Below are 26,058 nucleotides of genomic sequence, written 5' to 3' on the forward strand. Positions count from 1 at the left end.
GAACACAAAAATGGGGGTGTCAGAAATAGGGAGGATAATTCAATGAATGTATAATCGCAAAATCTATAAGAAGGACAAGATCAAAACGCAGAGACTCCCGACAAGAGCCAAATTGGGGCAGCAAGGATGATGATCTTAAGAAAGGCGGGGAGCTTTGCGGTACCTGTGACAATACCGTATGATCAGATTAAATTGTTCCGTTGTGAATCCCGGCGTCAAAGGATAAATTACCGCCGTAATACCACGTAACAGACTCCTCGGTTGGGACTAGTGCCGTCGAGTTCCGTCATTCGTTCCTTCTGTTTTTGACGGCGGCATTCATCCACCTGGTCGTTCCTTCCTTCAGTTTGTTCACTGCGATTCTACCTTCCTCCTCCTCCGAACCTACGTGACTCCACAAGTGACACGTCCTAGAGGTTGTCCTTAGACTTCCTCTCTCCCTTTAAATTCCTCCTCCTTGCTGTTTCCGCCCATCCAGAAACTGAAACTTCAAGCTCGACGCTGCAGCTACCCCGCGACTCATCACTGGTCGCTTCACCTCTCAATTCGCGTCAATTTCCCTCACAAAAACAGCGCTATCGCAAGTATTTTGCTACCACACAATGTCATCCGACACCCCTGATGCCGCTCCAGTTGGAGGCTCACTGGCCGATCGCGTCTCCAAGCCCGATGCTCCTGCTGGTACGAAAAAAACCCCCGCGCGCAAAAGTCAAATGGCCACACTTATCAATCACTCTTTACCAACCACCTTCCTTCCAAGAAAGTGTGGCTTGATAATTTTTTCATTGGCTAACGAGGTCTTTCCCTCTCTTAGAAGTTGCATCTGAAGATGGCGCTAGGGATGGCGCAGGTGATAAGCTTGGAGGCTCAGAGCTACAGGAGCCAGACTACACAGTCGAGGTCAAGCTGAGCGACCTCCAAGCAGACCCAAATAATCCTCTTTTCTCAATCCAGACTTTTGATAACCTTGGGTTGTAAGTGCTCCAAAACCCGCTTTCGTGATAACGCGCCTTCCGAATTGCTAACACACTGTGCGCACCCAGGGATGAGCGAATCCTGAAGGGTTTGTCTTCAATGAACTTCCGCAAGCCCTCCAAAGTCCAAGAACGAGCTCTTCCCCTCTTGATGAGCAACCCACCCAAAAACCTTGTCGGACAATCCCAGTCTGGTACTGGAAAGACAGCCGCTTTCGTCCTCAATGTGTTAAGCCGCCTCGACCTCACCACCGAGCAATCGCAAATTACCCCACAGGCACTTATTCTGGCGCCAACTCGCGAGTTAGCTCGTCAGATCGTTGGTGTCATCCAAGTCATGGGTCAATTCCTGGACGGCTTGGTCATTGGTACCGCCGTCCCCACCGAGACTTCTATTCGCCCCGCTCGTATGGATTGTTCCGTGGTGGTTGGCACTCCTGGTACCGTCCAGGATATGATCAAGAAACGCATTATGAACCCGACTCAGCTCAAGGTCCTGGTTCTGGACGAGGCAGATAACATGCTGGACCAGCAAGGTCTTGGTGACCAATGTATCCGTGTCAAGGCGTAAGTCCCAAAGTCATTTAAGAAAAAGGTATCCCAACTGACAATCATAAACAGTATGCTTCCGCGTACCATCCAGGTCGTCCTCTTTTCCGCCACTTTCCCCACTCACGTGCACACTTATGCGGGCAAATTTGCTCCCTCGGCCAACGAGATCACCTTGAAGCATGATGAGTTGACAGTGGAGGGTATCAAGCAGTTATACATGGATTGTAACAACGAAGAGGAGAAATACGCAAGCCTCATTCAGCTATATGGTTTGCTTACTGTTGGCTCATCGATCATTTTCGTCAAGGTGAGTGATAATCAACCAATGCCGATGAAATTTCCATTCTAACAATTTCTCTAGACCCGGGCCTCTGCTTCTCAGATTGAGAGTCGTATGACTGCTCAGGGGCACACTGTCGCTTCCCTAACTGGTGGTATCGAAGGATCTCAGCGTGATTCGATCATTGACCGTTTCCGCAGCGGAGAGGCCAAGGTTCTCATTACAACCAACGTCCTTGCTCGTGGAATCGATGTCTCCACTGTTTCTTTGGTTATCAACTACGATATTCCTGCCGCTTTTGAGAACAACCGCAATACGGGCGAGCCTGACTACCAAACATACCTGCACCGTATTGGCCGAACAGGTCGTTTCGGGCGCATTGGTGTTGCTATCTCGTTCGTGGGGAGCCGACAGGAGTGGGAGATGCTCCGCATGATCCAGACTCACTTCCAGTGTACTATTGATCGTATCGATACCGGTGACTGGGATGAAGTGGAGGAGCTCATAAAAAAAACCATCAAGAACAGTCGCGCCCAAGCCAAATTTAATCAGTAACTTGGCTGTGCGACGTTGCTTGGTGGTTAACTGATTAATGTATGAAGATTTATGAATTCCTATCTTGGCCCTTTCATTTCTAGTGATTTGGATGGATAGCTGCAAGGAAAATAGATACCAACTCACGAACTCTCTTGTCACTATGTGCATACTATAGTACCTCCGCATATTAATAAGTCTTAGCTCAGACCGAGCACATATCTAACATTGAAATCTTCAGTTCTCATAAAACTAATTTACAAATTCAACGATCGAATGCCAGTTGCTTTCGGGGTTCCATTTTCACATCAACTTGAACCTTGGAAAATATATTCAAAACAACCAGCCATTGAAGACCACGCCTCCATCCATGTTATTACAATGGAACATCTCTTCCATCGCTGTTAAGCAGATCAAAGTCAATTAAAGTATATCGATGGACTTTGGACTCCGGTATGGATGTCTGGTACCCAGGCAGGCAAATTGGTATTGTGGATTACACTCTTCGGATCTGATGTGTTGAGGGGTTCTAACGAATCACATCTTGTAGCATGCATACAAATAATAACAAAGCTAAAGAAAGAGAAGAGATGAACTTCCAAGGTTGAAGGAAGCGAGCAAGAAAGATAGCTCTGGAGAGGGGCCCTGTGAAATCATGGGACTTCCCTATTAAGATATCATGATGCTCCCTAGTACTTGGATCCATAATGGATGTTTAAATATCTGTTAAGTACCTATGATGCATACGTAAGAACCATAGGAATAATGAAAGAATGTAATTACTATACAATAATAGAGTAGATCAAAGCCTTCCCTAAAAGTTGACTTTCTCTATCACAGCTGCTGCGATTCTAAAGTAGGTGAGGCTATTCCCGCCCACCAATAGCCTGAAGGCGTTGAGTCTGATACGGTAATGACTACCTAGGTGCCTATTTTGTAACCAGATATACCAAGGTTTCAAGTACAACATTATTTCTCTATACTTGTCCGCTATTTCAAAGATATAGTCTCTTTCTCCGCCCGGGGCTCTTGCTTGGTCTGCTGCCTCCGCTGCCCCTGCCCCTACCATCGCTACTGGTGTTAGGGCTGCTATTCCTGCCTGTCTTGCCGCCAGAACTGTTGTTCTACCTGCTTTTTTCCCCATCAAATATATAGCCCAGGTTGTAAATATGATTCATACGGTATTAACCGTGGGTAATAGCGCCGGATAGAATTTAATCCAGGTGGACAGGCTCCTACAAGTAACAACTTAGGTTATGAGCTTCCAATATCGCTCTTCTAAATATGGAGGGCGGCTGGCCTAATGGCAAGGCGTCTGATTTCGGTGTTCCACCTCCTTCAGAAGATTGCAGGTTCGATCCCTGCGTCGCTCGCTTGAATTTCTTTTTTGTTTCTTCTTTTTTTCTTTTTTCCACTCCGCGCGTCTACTTGAAAGATTCTTTTTGGTTTGAGAGAAATGTAATTGAAATGACATTTATAAAATATTTATAACAGCTTATAGCGTCTAACATATGTACGACTCCCTAAACGCCAGATCACTACAGGGCATTATTTATATATATGATCCATTATAATCACCACGAGAAGGCTTCTTCAAAAAGATCAACAGTCTTCTCGCCTTGCACATTCCGAACAGCTTCCCGAACACTGTCGCCAAGGCCACCAGGGCCACAGACACTGACTGCCAAAGCACCGACCTGCTCCGCTTTCTCATTCTCCAGTAATGTCTTGAAGCACGGCTTGCCGTACTCAACCGCTACAGGAACATTGGATGGCGCGCATTCTGTCCAAGGGGTTTCCGGTAATGGAAGAAATTCTTCAACGTTCTCCTTGTGTCCTGTCACATGGATTCGAATAGACAGCATGAGGCCGGGAAATTGGAAATAGGTGTCGCCCTTGGAGTCGATCATGGTGTTGAGTGCGTCGTGTCCTAAGATATCGAGCATCCATGCTTGAATCCATGATAAATGATCTTCACATAATATTAGTAATTGTTCAATATTACATCGAAAAAAGGCACCTACCTAGGCTGCGGATCATCCAAACCAGATGGACCTTGCGTGTTGCTGATTTCCGAGATGTAAAATTTGTGACAACATCATGCAGGTAGGACATGGGATGCGTGATTCCGATACCGCCAGCTACTAATAACAGAGTTCCATAGGATGCCAAAGAATGTATGCCTCCTGTTACTCAAAGTTAGTTAAACGGAGATCAGTTGTTTTGTGGTTCAATCTGACACGTACCAAATGGACCCTCTGCTAATGCCATAGCCTTAATTCTCCCCTCAGGGGAGTCCTCAGCTTTCTGAATGAGCTTTTTGGTAAAGCCATCTTGACCTTTAATTAAGACAGACATAGTTGTTGTTTCAGATCCGCCGATAAGGGTAGCAAAAGAGTCTGTGGAGCTGCGCTTCTCGCTTAGATCCAGTGAAGAAGAGTCTTTGGTCGATGTCCAAGCAACAGTAAATGGGTGTGAGGTCCAGAGGCCAAGACATGGCATGTACAAGTACATGTATTGACCAGGACGAAAGTTCCAGGCTCGGGAGACTTCAACTTCGACTTTGGCCACAGAACCTGGAAGGGCCTCGACTGTAGCCGTTGTACGGCGCTTGCCACAATTCCTCCAAATAAGAACTAGAAGCCGAGTGGCTCTATCTAATCCCCACAGAACTAGAGTGCCCAGTAATACCTTCTGTTGCAGAAGGTTCTTTAGGTGGTACCATAGAGCCACGAATGACATGACAGCCAGTGCGACATGTAAATGAAGAAATAATTCGTAGAAAGAGTGTCGAAGTGGGGAAAGTGACTGGATAAAAATGAAAACGAATCCTAGGAGTGCCTGCAAATTTTGCAAAATTAGAAACATAAATCAGCCTGAGTGAAGTCCCGGAGCAAGAACATACCACTAGTCCATATATATAAAACGGCATCTGCCAAATGGTATAAAGAATGTAATCCATGCCATCTAACAATTAGTGAATGTTAGCGTTGTGCTCCTGAGATCGGAGACGATGTGAAAGACTGTCCAGGTGTGAAGTGTACATACTCATATAAGCTTGGTTTGCTAAAACAGCACTCATGTGGATAATAGCATTTGCCGCAATAGTGCGTCCAACCCAACGATGCATGAAGTTGAATGTATCAAATGACAGCCCCAACATAGAAATCAAAGGATTGTTTCGTCCAGCACTAATAACTAGACCCGGTGTGTTCATCACTGCTAAGTGGCCCGCAGCGTACTTCAGTTGAAACATCTTCTTGGTGAAAGGTTCCCACCAATCAACTGTCACAATTATAAAGATGATATTGAGAGCAAGATAAATAATCAAAAGGATTACTTCAAGTCTCAAGGGAACCGATCCCATATGCAGCCTAAGAAACCGGAACTCTCGGCTATGCCGTGAGCCCCAAAGTGGCGCATAGAGCAGATGCTTCTTGAGGCTTGCATTTATGCCATTTGTATGAGAAATCTGGGCCTGGTCATCCGTCTGAAGAGCCAATTTCGCTCTCTGTCTTTGTCGAATTCGAATAATTGTCCGGTATAAAAAGGCAATGGCCACAAGTCCCCCGACAACAAAAAGAGGAACCGCAACCTCTGGGTTCATAGGTGCCTCCCCGGGGCCATTTCCTTTGAGCTGGACACCCATGTTGTCATTTGAAAGGGGAACCGCAGTATATGGATTGGGAGGAAGAGCGAATTATGTGCCGTTGTCAGCCTCCCAACAACTGGGATCCTCAGCAACTCCTTGGACTCGTGGACCAGGGAGAAGGAAGGGGAGGCACGGTTCTTGAAGACTTCCAGGGAACCAAAAAAAAAATCGATTAGGATTCTAACTCCGCGTGGAGAAAAAAAGAAAGTCAATCTACGCCAGATCTGCGTGGTATTAGATCTTCCATGGATGGATGCCGTCATGGACCCCTGAAGGGTATTGGAGATAAATCCTGCCTAATTGAAAACATCGTCATTCTTGTCTCCACGAAAGCGTGAGTGTAACCAGCCGAATTGGGTTCCAGAGACTCGGCGGGGAACTACGGGGACAATCTTGAGCTTATTCGGCGGTATGCGCGCGGTAAGTGGTTAGAGCATGGGAAAGTTTAAAAGTCTAGATCTTCGATCCCGCTGAACCGAGGCCTGTCAAAGGGACAGCGGCTTGCGTTATTCCATTTCCTGTTCAAGATTGGACTATGACATTTGCGGGTGTCGACGAATGAGAGGAATTCTACACCCTACATGAATAACAAGGGATGGGGACTAGCATACCGGTCCAGGTGCCAATCATTGTGAGCAGCAAAAAAAGACTGAAAACGGAATGTTGATGAGTTGGTCCAAGCTTCGTCTCGATCTTCCCCTTCGGTTTGCGGTTGTGGCTATGGATGTCCGCCCCCTTGTTACTAACTATGCTCCGTTCAATGAAATTGCCTTCTACTGGAGATTTCAGTATAGTTCATTCGGAAGCTGCAGCTTTATTGGCTTCCTACAGCTGTCAATAACTTCACTATGACTCACTAGAGGCGAAGTGGCTTGGGGGCTTTCCACGTCTTGTCATTTCTCGGCGTCGATCATTCGGCCCACCCGGGGGAGAATAGAGCATAGGCAAAGCCCAGTTCTCTGGGACGCAACTGCAACGTTGAAATATAACAATGGGCCAGTTCGATTTATTGTGGAGACAACGTAGCAGATGGCCTACACACAAACCTCCATTGATACCCTAACTACGTAATACCTAAGAAAACCCCCATGTGCAAAGAAAAAGCAGACCCGGTGCCTGGTACATTTACGACGTCGGGGTACGTTTCGTAGTACCCATGACACAAATTTGAAGGTCGTGTGCCTTGTTCAACTGCCGAATTCCGCTGTGAAAAAGTAGGAGATGATCCAGCTGCTCGGGGACCGGGGGATCTAGACTGCATCGAACTTTTTGCTATGCTGTCTCTAGCTCCATTCCCCGATCGGAATAAGATCTAGCTATCTTATGAGAGGGTCATGAGGGGAGATGAGGAAACGGTGTCAATTCGTGATGGGTTCTCGTCAGAACCGTCATCTCGGCCTTGGGAGTGATTTGATTTAGATGAACGTCAGAACAACCATGGAAGACTGCGGTCGGCATCGTCACGGGATTCCCCCTGAGATGTATGAGATAGGCGTCGCCACTCGGTATTTGATTTTGAGTTCAAGGGCAGGTATATCCACTTGGAATGGGAGGCGGGCTTTGCTGCATGACCTCAGGTGCTCATGAACGTTCGAAGGTTAATTAATGCCCAGACCACGGGTGGGTTCACTAACTAATGATCCAAATTCGACATGGACTTCAAAAAGAAGAATGAAAAACATATAGGTGGATATAGATAAATGTTAACCCAAAAGTAAGAGTGGTTCATTCGAGTATTGCTATCTTCACATATGTAACGAAAGGCCTTAACGCCAACATGCGCGAAGTGCACATGCCAATTCCCGAGTTCCAAAGTATAATTTCCTGCCATGACCGGCCGCTGACCGCAGCTTGTATTTCGTGAGTAATCCAGCCCAAAACGCCATCATTAATATCGGAAACACCATATTAGTTTCTAGCCTGGCGTGTAACCTTAGGCTGATATCTCTTCAACCTGTTCAGGAACTCTGGGAATAGATGGTACATCTTCTTCCAGGCTAAGACTTCCATAGCCGGTATCATTACTTGCAGAGCGCTCTCGACGAAGAGGCTTCCCCATGCGCGTTTCAATAGTATCTTGATCTGCGTCACTGATCAGGGATTGATCGGAGCCCCCACGTCGACGTCGGGTTTTGCGCTTGCGAGATGGCATAGGTTCCGGAGGGGTGTGTACATAGTCGTCCACGTTAAGACCGGCATTTTCACAGAGAGCAGTGCAAGACTTCACAATAACATCGACCAAATTAGACGAGAAACCGTAGAAAGCAGGGTTATATGCGTTGCGGGACCAGTAGATAAGATCGGCAGCAACGCGACCGATGTTGGGGATATCGCGTGGGCAGACGGCGAGTTTGCGAGCTGTGCGTGGTTTTTCGTCAGCCTCGTCATCGGCGGATGAAGCAGCATCAGAGACCGGCGAAGAGGGAGAAGAGGAGTCCGAGGATGCGATGTAGTCAACGTCAGCCGCCAGAAGGTGTAGTAAGTGGTAGACCGAAGCAAAGCCAAGTAAGCTAAGCTCAACGGGGTCAATGGGCAGTTGATTGAACCAGTTTATCGCTTTCTGAATGGTGAATGAAGCGGGGAGAGAAGTGTCGCCAGTGGATCGCGCAGAGACGATGGCGGCAATCATGGCACAGCGGACGGCGATGGAGATCTCATCTCGGACCGAGACGGGGAGTGAAGAGTCCAGGAAGTTGGCAGTCTGATTCCACTGGCTCTTGTGCTTATCTTTAGGAAGCGTGGCGAGTACAGCACCAACATTCTTAATGCGATCTTGATCGAAAAATACTGATTTCATAACCAAGGCCCGAGTGTAGGCCGCTGAAAGCCGGGGAGCGACATCAAGAGCCATGCGAATCTTTTCCTTGAAGGTGTCGCGGCTGGCTTTGGAGACGGGGCCGCCTTCGCTGGCTTCCATGTATTTCAGAATGGCACTTTGCAGGAGGTGACTTGACCACCAAGCTGCAAGAGCATCCACTGGGCTTTGAATTGCAGGATCTTCCTCAACGACATCGAGAAGAACTGCGTCATCTCCAGTGCCCTCTTGGGTTGGTTGATTCCATGTTAAATTCACAGCTCTCTGGATGATGGAGTCGATCATGACATCTTCGCAATCGAGTTTGATCAATTCGGCTAAGTGGCTGGGAAGCTGATCTGGATGACCCTCGGGGAGTGCGTTGTTGATTTCTCTCGCAACACCCCACTGATAGTTGGCAAGAGTGCGAGCAACATCATTGGAAACGTGGAAAGACCAAGAGCCGGGTTCTCCAACTCTCCACATTAGAATGCGCACGTGCAAAGCCTTGAGAATCATTCTCATCGGGCTGCTTGGTAGCGTTCCTGCTGCAAATATTGTGAGCACCAGACGGCTTTTGCTGATTTCGGTATCGCCGCCGGTAAGCTGGGCATCAAGTGCAATATCCCACGTCTTAACACGGCCCCTTTCATCCTCCTCTGTGATTCCAGTGGCCCAAGAGTAGATTTTCCACCCCATCAAGCACCGGAGAACATATTCAAAACATCGCGATGTCACGACATACCATTCACGGAAGAACCGATGACGTGGTACCCCGACTCGTTGCATACTGGTAAGCCAAGCCTGCCGCCGAAAATCACTGGGAGTGAGTGAGGCATTTTTGCCTACGTTGACTGCTTTTGGGAAGGCACGCTGTGAGACTGTTTGGGCATTGAAGAGGTAAAGGAAGACTACGAATGCACACACAACCGCGAGGGCGAGAAGGAGTAAGAAATGTGAGATGGCGCGTGCGTGCCAGGAGTACCAAAAGTTGTGTAAATAGGACTCAAAACGGGCAAGGCTCGGGGACCGGAAGCGGGAGAGCAGGTTCAAAGGAAGAGCGAACAGGCCCTTTTCTTCAGACTCGGTCTGTTCTCCACCGAATCCTTCGAGGACCATAAGTCCAGCAAGAGCGCCCAGCATATACTTATTGGGCATCCTAGATCGTCGGCCGTTTCCTTCTGTGCGACCATAGGGACTGGACGAATTTTTTATGTAGGACTCGCCAAAGACGCCTTGCTTTCCTTCCTCACGCATTCGTTTGAACGAATCGGGAATTTTGATCATACCTTCAACGGGTTGCGAGGAGGTAGGTGAATCACCGCTGATCTCATCGGGCTGCGAGAACACACTTGGCGATGTGCCCGCACTGGAGTCACTAGAAGGAGTATAATTGCTGGGAGATGAAACCGACGCAGAAGATGTGACGGCTTGGTCAGCTGCCTTGTCAGCTTGGCGAAGTCGATTCTTAAGTCCAGTGTTTTCATCTTCCAATCTCTTGTTCCGGATTTCGAGATGTTTGATATATTCGGTGGCCTTGGAAAGAATAGAGGCCTTGTTCAGCTTGCTCGCGGATTGAGCTCCGTCTGCATCGTCCTCATCTTCGTTGGAGTCACCATTGGCGTTCTTTGTTGTTCGAAGACTCGGAACGCTGTCACGCAATTCCGCGATCTTCTCATTCAGGTTGGCCCGGTATCGTTTTTCAATGACATTGTGGGCTCTCTTTTTAGCCGGCATCTTCTTTCCAGGTTGAACAGGGCCAGTCACAGTGGTTGCGTCGTCATCGCTGTCCGTCTTTCGCTTTCGGTTTGTTCCGGCACTTGAGATGGGAGACACCAGACCAGGCGGCCCGGAGATGGTTGATAGTATCGAGCCTCTGGAATGGTTGTTGTCCGGTGGAATTTCCATGAGTCCCAGCGGAAGTTGGGGAGAGAAATCCGTCTGCTGGAACTGGTTGGGTGAGGATCTTATGGTCGTATGCGGAGAAATAAACGGGTGATCAATCGATGAATCGACATTCTTCTGGTCATTCTCGCCAAACATCGGCTCATCCCATCGCATCCATTGAGTCCAATCTTGATTATGATTGTCTGAAGACTGCTGTCGATAAATTCCATTGGTGTTTCCTCCGCCGGACTGTCGGCGGGGAGAGAAGAGCTGAAAATCGTTATCCATGCCTGGTGCGGACATGGTGCCTGAGCATCCGTGTGAAGGATCCCGGCTCGTGCTGTTCAGGTCAAGTTGTGTATTGATTGTCACCTATCCAGGTGGTTCACACTGCATGCTACGTTAGTTATATACAGTCAAAATATGGGCACAACTATGCGCAGAGAGGGTTGAGGATCATCATGATCTTCTCTAGCAAATGCTAGTCTTTCCTCGAAACCTCACCAGCATAGGTTGTATACAGTGAATGGAGATTAAATGAGAGTCACAATTGTACACTTACTGGACTTGCAGGTTCAACTCGAAGGGTTAGAAGCTGTTTAGAATTGCCAGTGACGTCGAACAGCATGTAGAGAGGGGGGAAAGGAGAAAAGCTGAGAAGGGGAAGATGGTTAGAGCGAGGAGAATACCAAGAGCAGCTAGGCAGAGATACCCACTCCTGTTAGTGCAGTAGCGTCGGCGGGACCTTAGAACGGAGGTGTGGATTCTCAAATGATTTGGCCGTCCCCTGCGAAGGCGATCATCTCCAAATAGTGTGGACGGTGGACCAGGATGCAGGCCGTGTTACTCCGTGTGAAAAATAAAAACAGACCAGGGCCCAGTATTTCATGGAGCGAATCTACTGGATAAATTTTGGTTGTTGTTAAGATGAGATTACAATCTGGTCCCTACAGCATAAAGGAGAGAATTAGGCTGGGCCATTTTTAGCTGCGGAGTCGTATGATCGCGGCTCGATGCACTTCCGGCTTCTCGGCAGCCACGGATCCTTGTATTGGGCCTGTAATATACACAAGTATCGAAAATTATAGGTTCACTCGGGCCACAGCACCCTGTTACGTATTGTAAGTAGACTGTAATATATTCCTTCCGCTATTCGTGGTCCTATCTACCATCTTCACCGCCCGATGACTCAGCTCACGACATGTGATTTTGCCAAACGAGATAAACGAAATCAACAACCTCTTTCTCTTTTCACGGTCAGCACTGGCTTCATTACCGCTGGATTTACAGGTCTTTCTGTGGTTCAGGAAAAATTCTGCTTCTCATTTCAAAATCTGCTCAAAACTAGGATCAGCAAGCCTTGGCACCCCACCGGGTGGCGTCCAGGCGAGAAAATGATTGTGCAGCTTGATCTTATCTGATCGTGTAGCGTCTCCACTTCCAACGTACCGGTAGCCCGGAACTTGAGCGACGGAGACAGGAACGAATAGGAGGATTCGAGCAGAGTTACTAGGGAGTGGAGCAACCGGTCTCCGGGGGGCTAATTCTTAAGAAGCAGAAAAGGGCAAAGAATCCCCTCTCGCAAGCAGGCTACTGTTATGGAAACCTCGTCATTCATCCACCCTGAACACTCTAGCGCCCGTCGCTAGCCCCCGAGACGCAATCCGCCTAGAATCGGCGCACTTTATCTTGCCAGGTCTCGAAAGTTGACCACTTTGAACCTTGGATTCGGTTGTCTGCTACGGAGTACTTCCCAGTTAAATCGCGCGCCCGATGCCTGTTATTGCTATGTTAAAATGCCGCGTTCATTCCCAAAGTCAGTAGTGAAAACTTTACATCGTCTGCCTGCGTAGAGTAATCTCCAGAAAATTTTCGATGTCCGTCGTTGGGGCGGGAGAAATTGCCACCACAAGCCCGCCGACGTAATACCGCCCTAAGTACAGAGTAGTGAAGTGCAACTGCTGATGATCAATGCACTTTCCTTTTCTCCACTGTAGCTAACAATCTCAGAGCGGTGTGTCTGGGTTGAAATTTATCAAAACTGTGCACTAGGAGCCTCAATCAAGGTTTCAAAATGATCATGATTCGATTGTTAACTCTTCTGTGATATGAATCTGGCAAAATAAAATATCCCGAAATGCTACCCCATTCCCGCCTTCTTTATCGCCGGCTATGCTTTGTGATGTCATATTCAATGCTGTGGGGAACGTCAGCGTATTTGTAGATGAGTTGTCCAACACTTCACTTACAGTGATGTCTTCCCATTTCTCCCAGCCGCGTCCACGAACTTGTGCGAGCTCATCCATGGTGAACTGCTTTCCAGTAGTGAAATAACCGGCATTGATCTTTGCATCAATCTCGACGCGGGAGTCGTCGGGGATCATGTCCTCGGGGATTGGGATTCGCTCGAGGATCTTAATCCCACTGTCCACAATGGCATCGTGTTTCATGTTAGACATGGACAACATGCGATCAATCTTCTTGATACCGAGCCAATGGAGAATGTCCGGCATGAGGGCTTGGAAGCGCATCTAAAAGAGAGGCCCAGGTCAATATTTTTCAATAAAAATGAACGGAGCTGACTTACATCTCGCACCCCCGCAATATTTTCCGTCCGAGTGAAGTACTTGTCTGCGGTATCTCCGCCTCGTTTGCGGGCGTTGTATACCAAGTACTTAATGACCTCCCCCAATGCGCGGCCTTCTTTACGGAAGTAGATGACCACCCCGCTTCCGCCATTTTGGGCTTCACGAATGGCCTCGCGAATGCCGAAAGCTAGATATGGCCGACACGTGCAGATATCCGACTGGAAAACATCGCTTCCATTACACTCGTCATGAACTCGAAGAGCTAGCTTCACATTCTCATCCGAAACCCGTTCAGGTGGTCCGAAGATATAGACGGTTAGTCCTCCAATTGGCGGCAGGAACACCTTGAGGTCAGGTCGGGTAATCAGTTCGGGGTAACTACCACCAGTGTGCTCAAATAGCGATCGACGCAAGGTGCCCTCGTCCACTCCAAATCTCTCTGCCACGCCAGGCAAATACCATACCGGCTCAACGGCGACTTTTGTCACGCGCACCTCACCCGATGAGTCTACTACAATAGTACCATCAACGTCCAATAAACCGTCACGCACGGCATCTCCAATCTCTGCCAGCTTCATATTGGCTCTTGTGATTGCCATAGTAGGACGAATATCCCAGCCTGCCTCAAGCTCCTGCTTGTATTTATTCACGATATCATGGCCATACGGATCCATAGAGACAATCTTGGTCTTATCGGCCCAAGAAGATTGCCAAGGGAAATTGAAAACAGGTTCACTATTTCGCAGATCAGGTTTGAAGTCTGCAGCAAGATCTCCAGCGGCAATCGCGAGCGCGTTGTATATGCTGTAACTGCCACCGTGTGCACCGATGGCATTGCGGCGTTTCACTAGATTCCCATTACGAGAGACCACGATTGGACCCCTAGATTTGGAGTCTTCAGCGCCCCATTCTAATGGCACGGGCTCGATCCCACTCTGGCCAGGATATGTCGTTAACTAAAAATTTAGTCAGCATTATTTCGCACGATCTCCCTTGTGTAACTTCAGACAGGTCCCTACGATGATATGTTTGCTGTAGATCGACTGAGGCGAAGTCGGTGGCTGGGCTGATGGATCTGTCATATTGAGGGTGGATTCTGGCTCTTTCATGATGAACAGAAGGGAAAAACTTAAAGAGAAGGAGGTGAAAGAAACAAGGACGCAGAGTCGGTTCGATTTCAGTCTCCCAGTGCAGGGGGCCATGTGACTTCCCCCGCACTGTTATCGCCTTATCTTCGTGCGTCATTGTTTGGATCTTTTAAACCATTATCATCATGGTGGGACTTGAGAAAATCTCATCTCTCCCAGGTTTCATGGATGAATTGTTTACATGTAGTATGAAGAGTTCTGTTGGCCCACTAGTATATACTAAGGACCCCAGAGGCACCGATGATGATCGACCCATTGGGCCCCCACATAGTTTCGGCGTTCTCGGAGTTCAGCATCGCTGGTCGAGTCTAGTCCGGGATTGTGCACCCACAGGCTAGAATGCATATCTAACGTTGAGGATAAGAGCATTACACTGGATCTAAAGTTACAGCCAAATTTATTCATATTCATAATATTTACCGCTGGCTGATACAAAAAGATAGCTTTACTTTACCTTCCTATACTACATGGTAGACCTCACACGCCGGAGAAGCGAGAGCCAAACACGACTAGCCGCATTTGCTGTCCCGCAGCGCAAGGCAATTCTCACCGCAATGCAACTTTTCTTTTTTCACGTCTTTATTACCTTAACTATAGCCGATTCTATTGAAACTGGGGTATCTCGTGTAGATACGGCCGTTAAACACGCTCGAAGTAGAAAAAAGCCAAATTTACGTGAGATCGTGCGGCAATTTTGTGTCGAGGTGTTAGAATGGCCAAACTACTGGGATGGCAGTGCGCTCAATATGTCAATATTGCTATGGGGAGAGGGAAAGGAAGCTAAGCAACTATTCAGATGTAATATGGGACTCAGTGGCCGTTCTGCCATCGCACTCCGCCCGCCCCCGCAGCCCGTAGAGCTCATAACACGAGGTGGGTAAACGTAGAATCTGCGCTATTTTCTAGACCCGTATACTAGTAGAATCAAGCTGTGTTTATATCTAAATTCCATAGCATTCCAAAGGGTCTACTTGGTATAAATTTACTGTAAGGAGTGGAATGTAGTAGTATTATACGGAACACTCTCCATACAAAATTTACAGCGGACCCTATGTGCAACAAAAAAAAGGAAATAAAAAAGAAATCAAACGAGCGACGCAGGGATCGAACCTGCAATCTTCTGAAGGAGGTGAAACACCGAAATCAGACGCCTTGCCATTAGGCCAGCCGCCCTCATTGATAACATAAGCAGTCAATTTAATATTCACATTATCGGTAGTGCAGTAGGATACTTTATCTCAAGCTATGATAGTATCCAAACTTCATTGTTGGATTTACTATACAACCTGCAAATAATCTTGGAAACAGTGAAGAAATCCCCTGTTGTACTCTGGAGACCCGCCCTCCATCCATATTGTACACATGCGGGCGGAAAGGTGAGATATCGAATCTACAAGGGAAATCTGGTTTACATTAAAGATGCTCGTGAGAATAGCTTCAATACCTTAGCCTGGGCATAACTCCGTAGAATAAGAAGCGCAGCTAGGCAAAAATTCAGTCTTATAGCGTTGAAGCAGATATTCCAAGAACTCCAGCAACAGAAGAAGCCTTATCATTAGACCAGCGACTTTCAAATAGTTCAGCGGGCATTATTGAGCTGCTCCAGGACTGGTTCTAAACTTCTCGGTTTCCATCAGCGTCCTGCGCACTCTCTTACCCCGCCCCCACCATACATACTGAGTATATTCTTGGGGTCCTTTCTCAGCCTCGGTTACATACCATACACTAGAGCCCCTCAAATTCCCCAGATATGGAGCCAATTGATCCACCCCCGTCGTATATGACTAATACATAGCGACCCTCGCGCCAGAGCACCCTCAACGGTATTTCAAGCCCGGGATTGGATCTATTAGTCCAAGGACATTGGGCAATTCCAAGTACAAGGGGGTATATTTCCTCGATTAATACTTTTCTAAAATAGTTTTCTCCGGTGTCCCGGCTAAAACAGCCCGAGCGCCAATGTTCAAGTGATGTAAAGCAGTTTGCCATTGAGTCTTGGTTATTTTGATGTGCGTACATCGCATATAACAGCCTCATCGAGGCCCAAAAGAATACTATAAGCCAGGCTACCAAAATCCAGAAACGGAATTGCCTGCCCTCAGGTAGAGCGAGCACACAGTGATCCACGTTTCACAGACCTTGGTTCGCCATGCACAAGACCACCTACCGTAATTGGGTGGATCTTGGTCGATCCCCGGATTTGTGGGGATTATAAGAGACACATTACTCGCTTGAGGGACAATTGCGCACTCTGTGCTTTTAAAAATTGATTCAAATCATTTGTGAATTCCCTATTATCTCCGCGAAGCAGCTATGACGACCACCTTCTCCTCCCTGCCCATTGTCGACGTTGGACCTCTCGGGTCTCCTTCAGGAGCATCAAAAGAGGAACTAGCAGCGCTCAGCAATCGTCTCTACGAGGCTTTTGCCACGACCGGATTCGCCTACCTCGTCAATGTGCCCTTAAGCTACAAACATGAAGAAGTCTTCAAAATGTCTCGAGAATTCTTTGCGCTCCCAGAGGAAGAAAAAATGAAGCTCTCCAAACGATCTTTCCGACGTGACCATCACAACACATATCGAGGGTCAATACCCTTTACCTTGCCCATTTGCAATAATGAAATAACTGACGAAACTCATTGGAAAGATATTTTCCAACACAGCCAGAACTAGCGAATGATAACCTCAAAGAAGGCTTCGAAATGGGTCCCGCGCAACCAATACCCACGCAATCCACCACTTCGCATTCATCTAAATTCAATTTAGCTGAGCCAAACGTATGGCCCGATGCAAATATTTTCCACTCCCGATCGCAGTTAGAGATTCTCTACGCCGAACTCCAAGCCCTCGCATCCAAACTATTGTCCCTCCTCGCTGTTTCATTGGGCAAACCGAAAAACTATTTTGCGCCATACCTCAACGACTCCCTAAGCACCCTTCGACTACTGCATTATCCAGCTGTAACATCGGCCGCGTCAGGATCCAAGCCCATGGGGTCAGATGAGGTCAAACTCAGCTGTACGCCACATACCGACAGCGGCATTCTAACTCTCTTGCATCAGGATTCGACTGGCGGACTAGAGGTGCGAAACTCCACTGGCGAGTGGGTCGCAGCACCATACATCCCTGAGTCCCTCGTGGTCAATATTGGGGATCTAATGGCTAAGGTATCCGGCGGACGATTCGTTGCTACCATGCATCGGGTTCGTGCTCCTGGGCTTCGCCCCTCAGCCTCTTCAATTGCGTCACAGAACAGCGAATCTCCAGCATTGGGACGTATTAGCGTCCCTTTCTTCTTTGAGCCTGGAGAAAATTGCCTAGTTCGGTCTGTCGATGGCGACGAGGGGTTCGTCTTGTACGGAGGGCATGTTCGTGAGAAAATGAAGACCTGGGTGGAGTTTCAGGACGATGTAGACAACTAGATCGTATGATCGGAAGCTTGGTGATCCATATGCACCTCTACCCTTGCGACTTTCTTTATGTGGCTAGCGCTTCGTTCGTTTGACCGGTCAATTTCCCTGCGCACAAACGGATGAGATGGCCCTGAGCAGTGATCACGACCCTTTGCGACAATTATCCCTCGGCGAAAGAACGGAGAAAACTACAATCGGCCTTTATTCGGATGATCTCTTGCAGCACCTTCCTTTGCGCTAAAATCGAGTCATACCCATGCAACTTTCGGGATATTTCAATGTTACGTTGGTGAGACTAGAAGCTTAACGAGTCGGATTATACGGAATGTGTTACCATGGATCAACGCCCTACGAGTGTGCATGTTAGCTTACTTCTTTATTTACTTCTTCCATTTTGCATGTCATCAATCGTTATTTAGAAGCAGTCTATCATATGATTTCTCGCAGAAAAGTCAAAATCTACTGATGCAACAACAGACAAAGACAGCTCAACCTTGAACCAGCCCAAAGTAAGCAGCTTATGCTCTTCACCCACCATCCCGGTCTTAAACATCGAACATAATCTATTGGAGATTGCGATCATTTTCAAACACCTGCCTCATCCAGTGCCCACTCAATCAGCTCCGCAATCGTATTGCTAACAGCCGACGTCCGAGGAATCTCATGTCCACCTCCATGATTGAACGTCCGGCGATTCTCAGGATTACAAACCCCGGAAAGCTGCACACCAGCAGAATAACGAGGATCCTTCGTTCCGTAGATATGCACGGTCGGTATAGGAATTTGGAGAGGTCCCTTAATCTCATCCCGTACTTGATCTTCAGACAAACCCTGAGAAGTAGTATCGCCTTGCCATCTGCTCCCACCGGACTGCAAGATAGCATTCGAACTAGCCATGTTACCCAGAGACCTCCGTGATGCCATATCGCGATGGTGCATCGAAGAAGTAATATTGAAGCCAAGTTCCTCCAGTACCCCCAATGAGACAGCGCCACAGCTGAAAATGGCAGCCTTGAACGGGGGCGGAAGATGAGGTGTTTCCTCTTGGTGCAGAAGGAGATATGTAGATGCCATAATTGTTCCTTGCGAAAATCCCATCACTGCGTCATATGGGCCGTTCTTGGAGATGTACACGCGCAGCCAGTCGCACGCCGCGAGCATATCATCGTATGTGCTCTCTTCCAGAAATCCGAAGTAAGGTGGTGGGTAGAATAGATCCACGCCAGCTGCCGCGTTAGATTTAAAGGGACCGTCTATGAAGTCGAATTCGATGTCTTTTCTGGATAGCTGTGCTCGGAATGATGCTGCGGGGGCGGAATTAGCTCTATCGTCATGTTTTCGCAAATTGCGGGTCTCTCGTACAAGTTTGGGATTTAAAAATCGCACCACTGGTGCCTTTCCCGTGGAGACAGAGAATCTTCATAGTGGCTTTGGATATGGGTAATGAACTGGATTGAAAAAAAAGAAAGTCGGTGCACGAGGGGTCCTTTCGCAACGCGGGCGGATGAATGCTGCTGACGGTGGATACGCGCCGCACCTTAAAGAATCAGCAATTGGGGGCGGGACCGAGCATATGGGCTTGATCACTCCATGTCACTCGAAAGCCTGGCTCAGAATTTTCCGGCGAAAATATTTGAGATATGGTACTTTCTGTACGCTAGATCCACTGTTGTTTAAGCAAGGGAGGACATCAAGTACACCGACATTCATGCATACCTTAGGGTAGAGTGTGTTGTCTGAAGGCATGGCCCCCGCAGCAATCAGCAATTGCCTCTCAGTATGGCAAGACACGACTATAAATAGTTGGTACGCATCCACTCCATTAGTACTATTTTTCAGGGCCAATGATTCTCCCTTTACCCCTCTTCGACATAGATTACAGTTTTTAAAGAAATGGCAGATTAAATATTACTGTCAACTGCTGCAAGGAAAAAAGTATTGGGCGCCTCAAAAAGTTCAAAAAGTTCAAAAAGTTCAAAATTTCCAATCGGCAACAATGCCCCTCTTGATTCATTGCTTCTAGCTCCCACCAATCTCCTAGCGCCCGCAGTATTAACGTTAGATAGTGGAAATGACTTATGGCGGATATACACACGATATATCGAGTATCATCTCTCAGACAATATACCGACTGCAACCTTGGAATCCCCTCCCAATACTCCGAGTCTCTTTCTGAAAGTTTAAACTGGGTTCAAGCAATTATGGATCCGAGTCCGTGCCGACCCGAGTCATCCGAAATCATCAACAGTGATTCCTAATCCATGGATGATTTATAATCGTCTTTCTTGTATAGCCAGCTTTATCATCACCCGCACTAAAATTGTGGTCGTCATCAAGAGCCGTCAACGCAAAGGTGTATAAATATTGATCATCATAGAGGGTAGATGCTTAATCTGTAATCGTATTACGGGCATTAAGCACGGACTTAAGAAGGATGGCTTAGTTTAAGCAACCCATAGCCGCGGAAAATCATTCAAGCTGGTAACTTTGAAGTTCATCTGTTGAATTGAGGGAGTCTACTAGGTACTTAAAGGATGACATACAGGTAAGATGACCCCGGGAAAACATATATAATATTTGCCTTACCACTCCTGGGTCTCACCTTGCTTGATCCCTCTTCTATAATTCATCGATATTTATTTCCCAAGTCTCCAGCTACCTATTTGACGATATATCCTGAGAGCAATGGCCGTGCAAAAAGCCATTGTCATCCAAGCTCCTGGAGTGGCTACTGTTGTCAACGATCGCCCTATTCCTACGCTCTCAGACGACTCTATCCTAGTCAAGAATGTGTCTGTGGGCCTGAACCCCACGGACTGGAAGCACATTGATGGCTACAATGCTGTTGGGACTACTGTGGGCTGTGACTTCGCAGGGGTCATAGAAGCCGTCGGCAAAGACGTGAAAAAGTCATGGAAAAAAGGCGATCGCGTCTGCGGAATGGGACACGGCTCTAATGCGCTTAATCCCGAGACCGGCGTTTTCGCTGAGTACATCGTTGTAAAAGGTGATCTTCAACTACGGATCCCGGATAGTCTAAGCTTCCAGGACGCTGCGTCGCTTGGGGTTGGTATCAATACAGTTGGTCAGATTGCATCCAACCTGAAGCTTTCCTCGCCTGCAGATCCTGTTAAAGGCACTCCTCATATCCTCGTCTACGGAGGATCAACAGCGACCGGCACCTTAGCAATCCAGTACGCGAAGCTATCTGGATACAATGTTATTGCTACATGCTCTCCACACAGCTTCGATCTTGTTCTTGGTCTTGGAGCAGACATTGTGTATGATTACAAAGACCCCAAATCTGCCGCAGAAGTTCACAAGTATAGCGATGACAAGTTAAAGCTTGCTGTCGACTGCATTGGATCGCAAGCCTCTGGCAAATTTTGTGAAGAGGTCATCTCTACTTCTGGAGGAGATTACTGCACCTTGGTCCGTGTCAAACTTGAGCGTCCAGATATTAATTATCATTGGGTTCTGGCTTATACCTGTTTCGGTGAGCCCGTGAAAATGGGTGAAATTGCTATCCCGGCTCTTCCAGAGCACAAGGCCAACGCAGAGAAGTTCGCTGTTCTTGCCGAGGGGCTGTTGGCGGAAGAAAAGCTCAAGACTCATCCTTCTAGAGTTGGAAAAGGTGGACTGAACGGTGTTCTGGATGGATTGGATCTCATGAGAAATGGGAAAGTGAGCGGTGAAAAGCTGGTATACAACGTTGAGGAAACTTCTTAAGTAGCTGTGACTCCCGATTTAAGTGTTGACTACAAGACTAAGTAGTATTGGCCAACTGTCTTAGGTGGCCTATGATCTCAAGCTCGGGGTTCAGCTCGGAAGTTAACCAGGTTAAGACCAAATACAAAGGCGCTGCTATCTGTTTTCTTCTCTTTTCGGAATAACTTGGACACAAAGATCAAGCCCCTTTGAATATATCTGGCATTGGCCAGCTAGGATACTTTAATATTTCTTGGAAGTTTCAGATTTGAGCACACAACTGAGACACCTGGGCATAAGTATTGTAAAAACTTTGTCAAAGTTGAAGATGGAGAAAGACTTAGGCGATACTAAACATACCTCCTGGGCAGTGATGGCCTCGAAGAACCAAGAATGTTTAGTCGAATTTGTTCTGTGGATTTCCATTAAAGCCTCGTGACTCCGAATGCGAGATGATTAGAAATGTCCTCGGGACAACAGAAAATAAACTTGAAGTCATATAGGGTCTAGCCGTTTCTACATTCCAAAGATGTTTATACTGAAGTCTCTTCTTACCTTACACGTCAAATAGATCGTTGCCCAATTCTATTTTGCGTAAAAAGGTGAACCTTACTTTGGACCTCAGAAGTTTTAGTGCAACATTGAAAGCAAGATTTGCGAGGGAAATGTATTCAATTAGGCCCTTGAAGTGAAGATGTAGAAGAAAAAAAATAGTGAAAGTAACCGCAAAGACCCGTTATATCCCAGCATCAACCACCCACATGCTCAAAATCGAACAACCCCAGAGTTGATGTTGAATCAACCCAATGAGAGACCTCATTTCATCTCCACACTCGCATTGGCACTCATAGACATCAGAGTTGGAGTATTCAAGCCAATTCTAGTCTCAGCATCATCCAGCGTCATAATGCGATGCTTGCCACTCCCAATCCCAAATCTTCTCTTAATTGCCTTCCAAGTTTCAACGCAAGCCAGGTAAGCAAGCGTGCAACCGAAAACTACGCCCCATTCCCATGTAATAGCATGATGCTTGAAGACAGTCTCATTAATAACAGGAAGGTAAATGACCGGGAAGGCAATGACAAAGCCCGCAATAACCGCCCAGAAAAGGAAACGGTTCTGCCAGACTGTAGCGAAAACCGAAAAGCGCTGGGGGAATCTGATCGGATCCATGTTGAAAAGTGATCGTGCGAAATGTTTGACTTCCCAGGCTGTTACAAGTAGAAGAAACGTTAGGGTTGCATATGTAGTGGCTCGAGCTCGGAAAACAGTATCACAGCTTGAGTTATATCCCTGATTGCACCCGTCTCCTAGGCTGGAGGCTCCTGTGCCTTTTGCGTAGACAACACATACGAATGCTACCAAGCATAGAGAGCCCATGCAAGTGCCATATACCATCTTATCGATGATTAGTTCTGGAGTGAAGACTCCGACACGCAAGTCATGTGGGGGCCGGTACATGATGTCCGGCTGGGCTTCTTCGAGACCTAGGCCAACGGCCAAAAACGAGGACGTAACGAGATTTGCCCATAGGATTTCAAGTGGAGATAGCGGAAATACCGAATCTCCTCCGGTATCTTTGAAGGCCAAGGCGATGAGAAGGAGAATGACTTGAGCAATGTTCGATATAAGCAAATGCATGAGAAACTAGTTGATTATCCCGTTAGTGAGCAACTCAGACAGAACGCAGTAAGATTGAAAATAACCTTTTGAATGTTATCGAATAGTCTTCTTCCCTCTTCGACTGCTTTTACAATGGAAGAGAAGTCATCATCAGTGAGAACCATGTCAGCAGCCTCCTTCGCGACATCGCTTCCATTCTTTCCCATTGCTATACCCACATCAGCTCGTTTAAGAGCAGGAGAGTCATTGACACCGTCTCCCGTCATTACACAGAAAGCCTTTCGACGATGTGTAGCCTCAACCATACGGACCTTGGTGGCCGGACTACAGCGAGCAATCACAAGAGGAAGTTCTTCCATCTCGTCAATTTCGGCATCGGTCAATCTATCAAATTGATCGGCGGCCATGACCAATTTGTCTGGCTTTATTATCATTAGCATTTCGTCCAGAATACCAACTTCTGCGGCGATCGCCGTAGCAGTCTTAATATGGTCGCCTGTGAGCATGTGTACTGAAATGCCTGCCATCTGACATTTTTGTACTGCTGCGGCCGTTTCGACGCGTGGTGGATCGTATAGTCCCACAAGTCCAGAAAATTCAAGATTCGACTCCGCGGCACCCCGCGGGGAAACCTGATCATCTTGGTCAATTGCTACTTTCTTGAAAGCGATGCAGAGAACTCGCAGACCTTCGCTGGCCATTCTATCTGCTCTTTCCAAGACCCTCTGTTTCTCTGTCACAGACATCGATATTAGGGGCAGTATAGCTTCAGGTGCACCTTTAGTGTACACCTCATTGACGCTTTTGCTTGCGTTGCTGTAAACAGCCGTCATTTTCTTGATAGTAGAGTCAAAGGGATATTCCGTGCGGAGTTCGATTTGACCACTGCGAATGAGTGCTCTTTTCCCGAGATCAAATCGCATGGCTAAAATATGAAGCGCAATCTCAGTTGGTTCGCCAACAGCCGTCCACATGTTTCTTTCATGGTGTATGGTAGAAAGATTGCAAAGTGAAAGAGCTGACAAAAATGTCTGCAGCGAGGTATTCTCGATAATTGAATCGTTTGAATTCCAATCATTGTCATTAAGCTGCACAACTCCACTTGTAGGGTCAAAAGGATCGGTAACTTGATACACTGTCAATGTGCCAGCACCTGGGACCCATGCCGAGCGAGCTATCATTTTTCCTTGAGTCAGAGTGCCAGTTTTGTCGGAACAAATGTTTGTGACACCACCAACAGCTTCAAGGCATTGGAGCTTTCGAACAACAACGTTGCCTTTCGCCATTGCTTTGGTTCCGACAGACATGGTAATGGTAAGCACTGCAATCAACGACTCTGGGATGACGGCAACGGCAACGCAGATACCATAGATGAGAACCTCACCCTGCACATCCCAAAGGTTGACTGAAAACACAATAATCGCCAATAAAATGGCTAGGGCGAAGAGTAACAAGGCGAACTTGCTCAACTTCACCTGCAAAGGCGTTCCCACCAAACCCAATATGTTCATTATGGGGGACTTAACACGGTGAAATACCCTGGCAAAGGCATTTGAGCCGCCCTCTTCGTTCTGATCCTGCAAAAGTTGCGCGATCTTTCCAACCTCAGTATTCATTCCCGTCGCTATGACAATTCCCAAGGCACGACCTTGCGTGGTACTGCAGCCCGAGTATGCCATATTGCTTCTATCGCCGATTGGAATATTGCTCTGCGATTTAAGCGTCACGTATGGTGTCTTGAGCACAGGAAGAGATTCGCCGGTAAGTAGAGCCTCGTCCATGGAGGCATTCATACCATCGAAGAGTCGTAGGTCTGCGGGAACGATGTCACCTACTGAAAGGCTAACAACATCTCCCACGACCAGAGTCTCGGCTTTAACGGGCGTGATTCGACTCTCTCGAATGACTTTGCATTCTGGGGCAGACAAGCAACTGAGGGAAAGGATCGTTCGTTCTGCACGATAGTCTTGGAAGAACCTTCGCAGGAGCTATTAGCTGTAGATAAACTAAGTTCTCAAGTCACAATAACTTACCCGACAATGATGTTTAATAGAATCACTGCGGTGATAACTCCGCCTTCAATGTAATCATCAATCCCGAAGGACAACCCCATTGTCAGTAGTAGAACCTTTTCACCACTTGTTAGTTCTGAAGAGCCTCCTCCTCAACCTCCTTGTCGTGCCAAATTTTTCTCGGCACCTAAAGCTAACTCACTATAGTAAGACTATTGGACACTTGTCTTAGTAATATCCCCCAGACGGAGATGCCCTTGATTTCGCGAACGGTATTCGGGCCATCTCTTTCGAGGCGCAGTTGCGCCTCACCGTTGGACAGTCCATTGCTAAATAGAAATCAGTATACAAGAAATAGTAGGGTGTCATAGGCTAGTGAAATGGAACTCACTGTAGATCGGTATTGAGAAGTGAAACGATTCGGGAAGGGTCTAAAATATGGGCTTGTTGGATATCGTATTCTCTGGGCTCAAAGAGGCTGACAGAGACAGACTGGGCAGTATCGGTAGATGACTGATCATCCGTGGTCGGCAGTTGAGGTTTCTCACATGGGTCACACAGCTCATGTCCTACACTAGGGTGGGCTGGATTCAAATTGGGTAAGGGCTCCGTATAAGGACATATAGGAGGTTCAGTCGATTCCTCGACGGCATCCAGGGAAGTATCTATGCCCATTCAAAAGGTATAGTGTGAAAGGAAGGTGAGGAAGATGAAAGAATATCCACTACCTAGTTGATCTAGCTAAGATACCCTGATCACAAGCAAAAGAAAGGAAGGACCTTCTGAAGCAGGAGAAAAAAGAAAAAGAAAAAAAGTTTAATGAAAGCTTCACAGAATGCCGTAGCACTAGAAATACTTATACGGCACCATGCGGATATTCGCGTCTCGCTTCA

The 26,058-nt window shown here is 47.3% G+C and overlaps 8 protein-coding genes across 8 annotated transcripts; 3 read left to right on the forward strand and 5 right to left on the reverse strand.

Annotated features, from left to right (window-relative positions):
- Positions 1–602: 602 nt before the first annotated feature.
- dbp5 (ATP-dependent RNA helicase DBP5) lies at positions 603–2,361 on the forward strand (the record flags this gene model as incomplete). The annotated part of the gene is made up of 5 exons (XM_056922133.1): positions 603–681; positions 815–974; positions 1,044–1,541; positions 1,596–1,833; positions 1,888–2,361. 5 exons carry the CDS (start codon positions 603–605, stop codon positions 2,359–2,361), a joined length of 1,449 nt encoding a protein of 482 aa, XP_056780170.1.
- Positions 2,362–3,914: 1,553 nt separating this feature from the next.
- Positions 3,915–5,989, reverse strand: N7478_005920 (ferric reductase family protein; the record flags this gene model as incomplete). Its single annotated transcript, XM_056922134.1, has 4 exons — positions 3,915–4,312; positions 4,587–5,148; positions 5,246–5,307; positions 5,389–5,989. The coding sequence occupies 4 exons, from the start codon at positions 5,987–5,989 to the stop codon at positions 3,915–3,917; spliced, it is 1,623 nt and encodes a 540-aa protein (XP_056780171.1).
- A 1,936-nt stretch (positions 5,990–7,925) lies between these two features.
- On the reverse strand, positions 7,926–10,976 carry N7478_005921 (basic helix-loop-helix domain-containing protein; the record flags this gene model as incomplete). Its single annotated transcript, XM_056922135.1, has 1 exon — positions 7,926–10,976. One exon carries the CDS (start codon positions 10,974–10,976, stop codon positions 7,926–7,928), a length of 3,051 nt encoding a protein of 1,016 aa, XP_056780172.1.
- A 1,888-nt stretch (positions 10,977–12,864) lies between these two features.
- N7478_005922 (putative GTP cyclohydrolase II) lies at positions 12,865–14,370 on the reverse strand (the record flags this gene model as incomplete). The annotated part of the gene is made up of 4 exons (XM_056922136.1): positions 12,865–12,870; positions 12,923–13,204; positions 13,261–14,217; positions 14,281–14,370. 4 exons carry the CDS (start codon positions 14,368–14,370, stop codon positions 12,865–12,867), a joined length of 1,335 nt encoding a protein of 444 aa, XP_056780173.1.
- Positions 14,371–16,722: 2,352 nt separating this feature from the next.
- N7478_005923 (isopenicillin N synthase family dioxygenase) lies at positions 16,723–17,831 on the forward strand (the record flags this gene model as incomplete). The annotated part of the gene is made up of 2 exons (XM_056922137.1): positions 16,723–16,994; positions 17,057–17,831. 2 exons carry the CDS (start codon positions 16,723–16,725, stop codon positions 17,829–17,831), a joined length of 1,047 nt encoding a protein of 348 aa, XP_056780174.1.
- Positions 17,832–18,407: 576 nt separating this feature from the next.
- On the reverse strand, positions 18,408–19,245 carry N7478_005924 (putative EF-hand calcium-binding domain protein; the record flags this gene model as incomplete). Its single annotated transcript, XM_056922138.1, has 2 exons — positions 18,408–19,126; positions 19,185–19,245. 2 exons carry the CDS (start codon positions 19,243–19,245, stop codon positions 18,408–18,410), a joined length of 780 nt encoding a protein of 259 aa, XP_056780175.1.
- A 1,262-nt stretch (positions 19,246–20,507) lies between these two features.
- N7478_005925 (zinc-binding alcohol dehydrogenase family protein) lies at positions 20,508–21,551 on the forward strand (the record flags this gene model as incomplete). The annotated part of the gene is made up of 1 exon (XM_056922139.1): positions 20,508–21,551. One exon carries the CDS (start codon positions 20,508–20,510, stop codon positions 21,549–21,551), a length of 1,044 nt encoding a protein of 347 aa, XP_056780176.1.
- Positions 21,552–22,346: 795 nt separating this feature from the next.
- Positions 22,347–25,840, reverse strand: N7478_005926 (putative potassium/sodium P-type ATPase; the record flags this gene model as incomplete). Its single annotated transcript, XM_056922140.1, has 5 exons — positions 22,347–23,177; positions 23,237–25,130; positions 25,187–25,281; positions 25,368–25,494; positions 25,557–25,840. 5 exons carry the CDS (start codon positions 25,838–25,840, stop codon positions 22,347–22,349), a joined length of 3,231 nt encoding a protein of 1,076 aa, XP_056780177.1.
- Positions 25,841–26,058: the final 218 nt, after the last annotated feature.

This window comes from Penicillium angulare, assembly GCF_028827245.1.
Source record: "Penicillium angulare strain IBT 27051 chromosome Unknown utg000004l_segment0_segment0, whole genome shotgun sequence".
Taxonomy (NCBI): domain Eukaryota; kingdom Fungi; phylum Ascomycota; class Eurotiomycetes; order Eurotiales; family Aspergillaceae; genus Penicillium; species Penicillium angulare.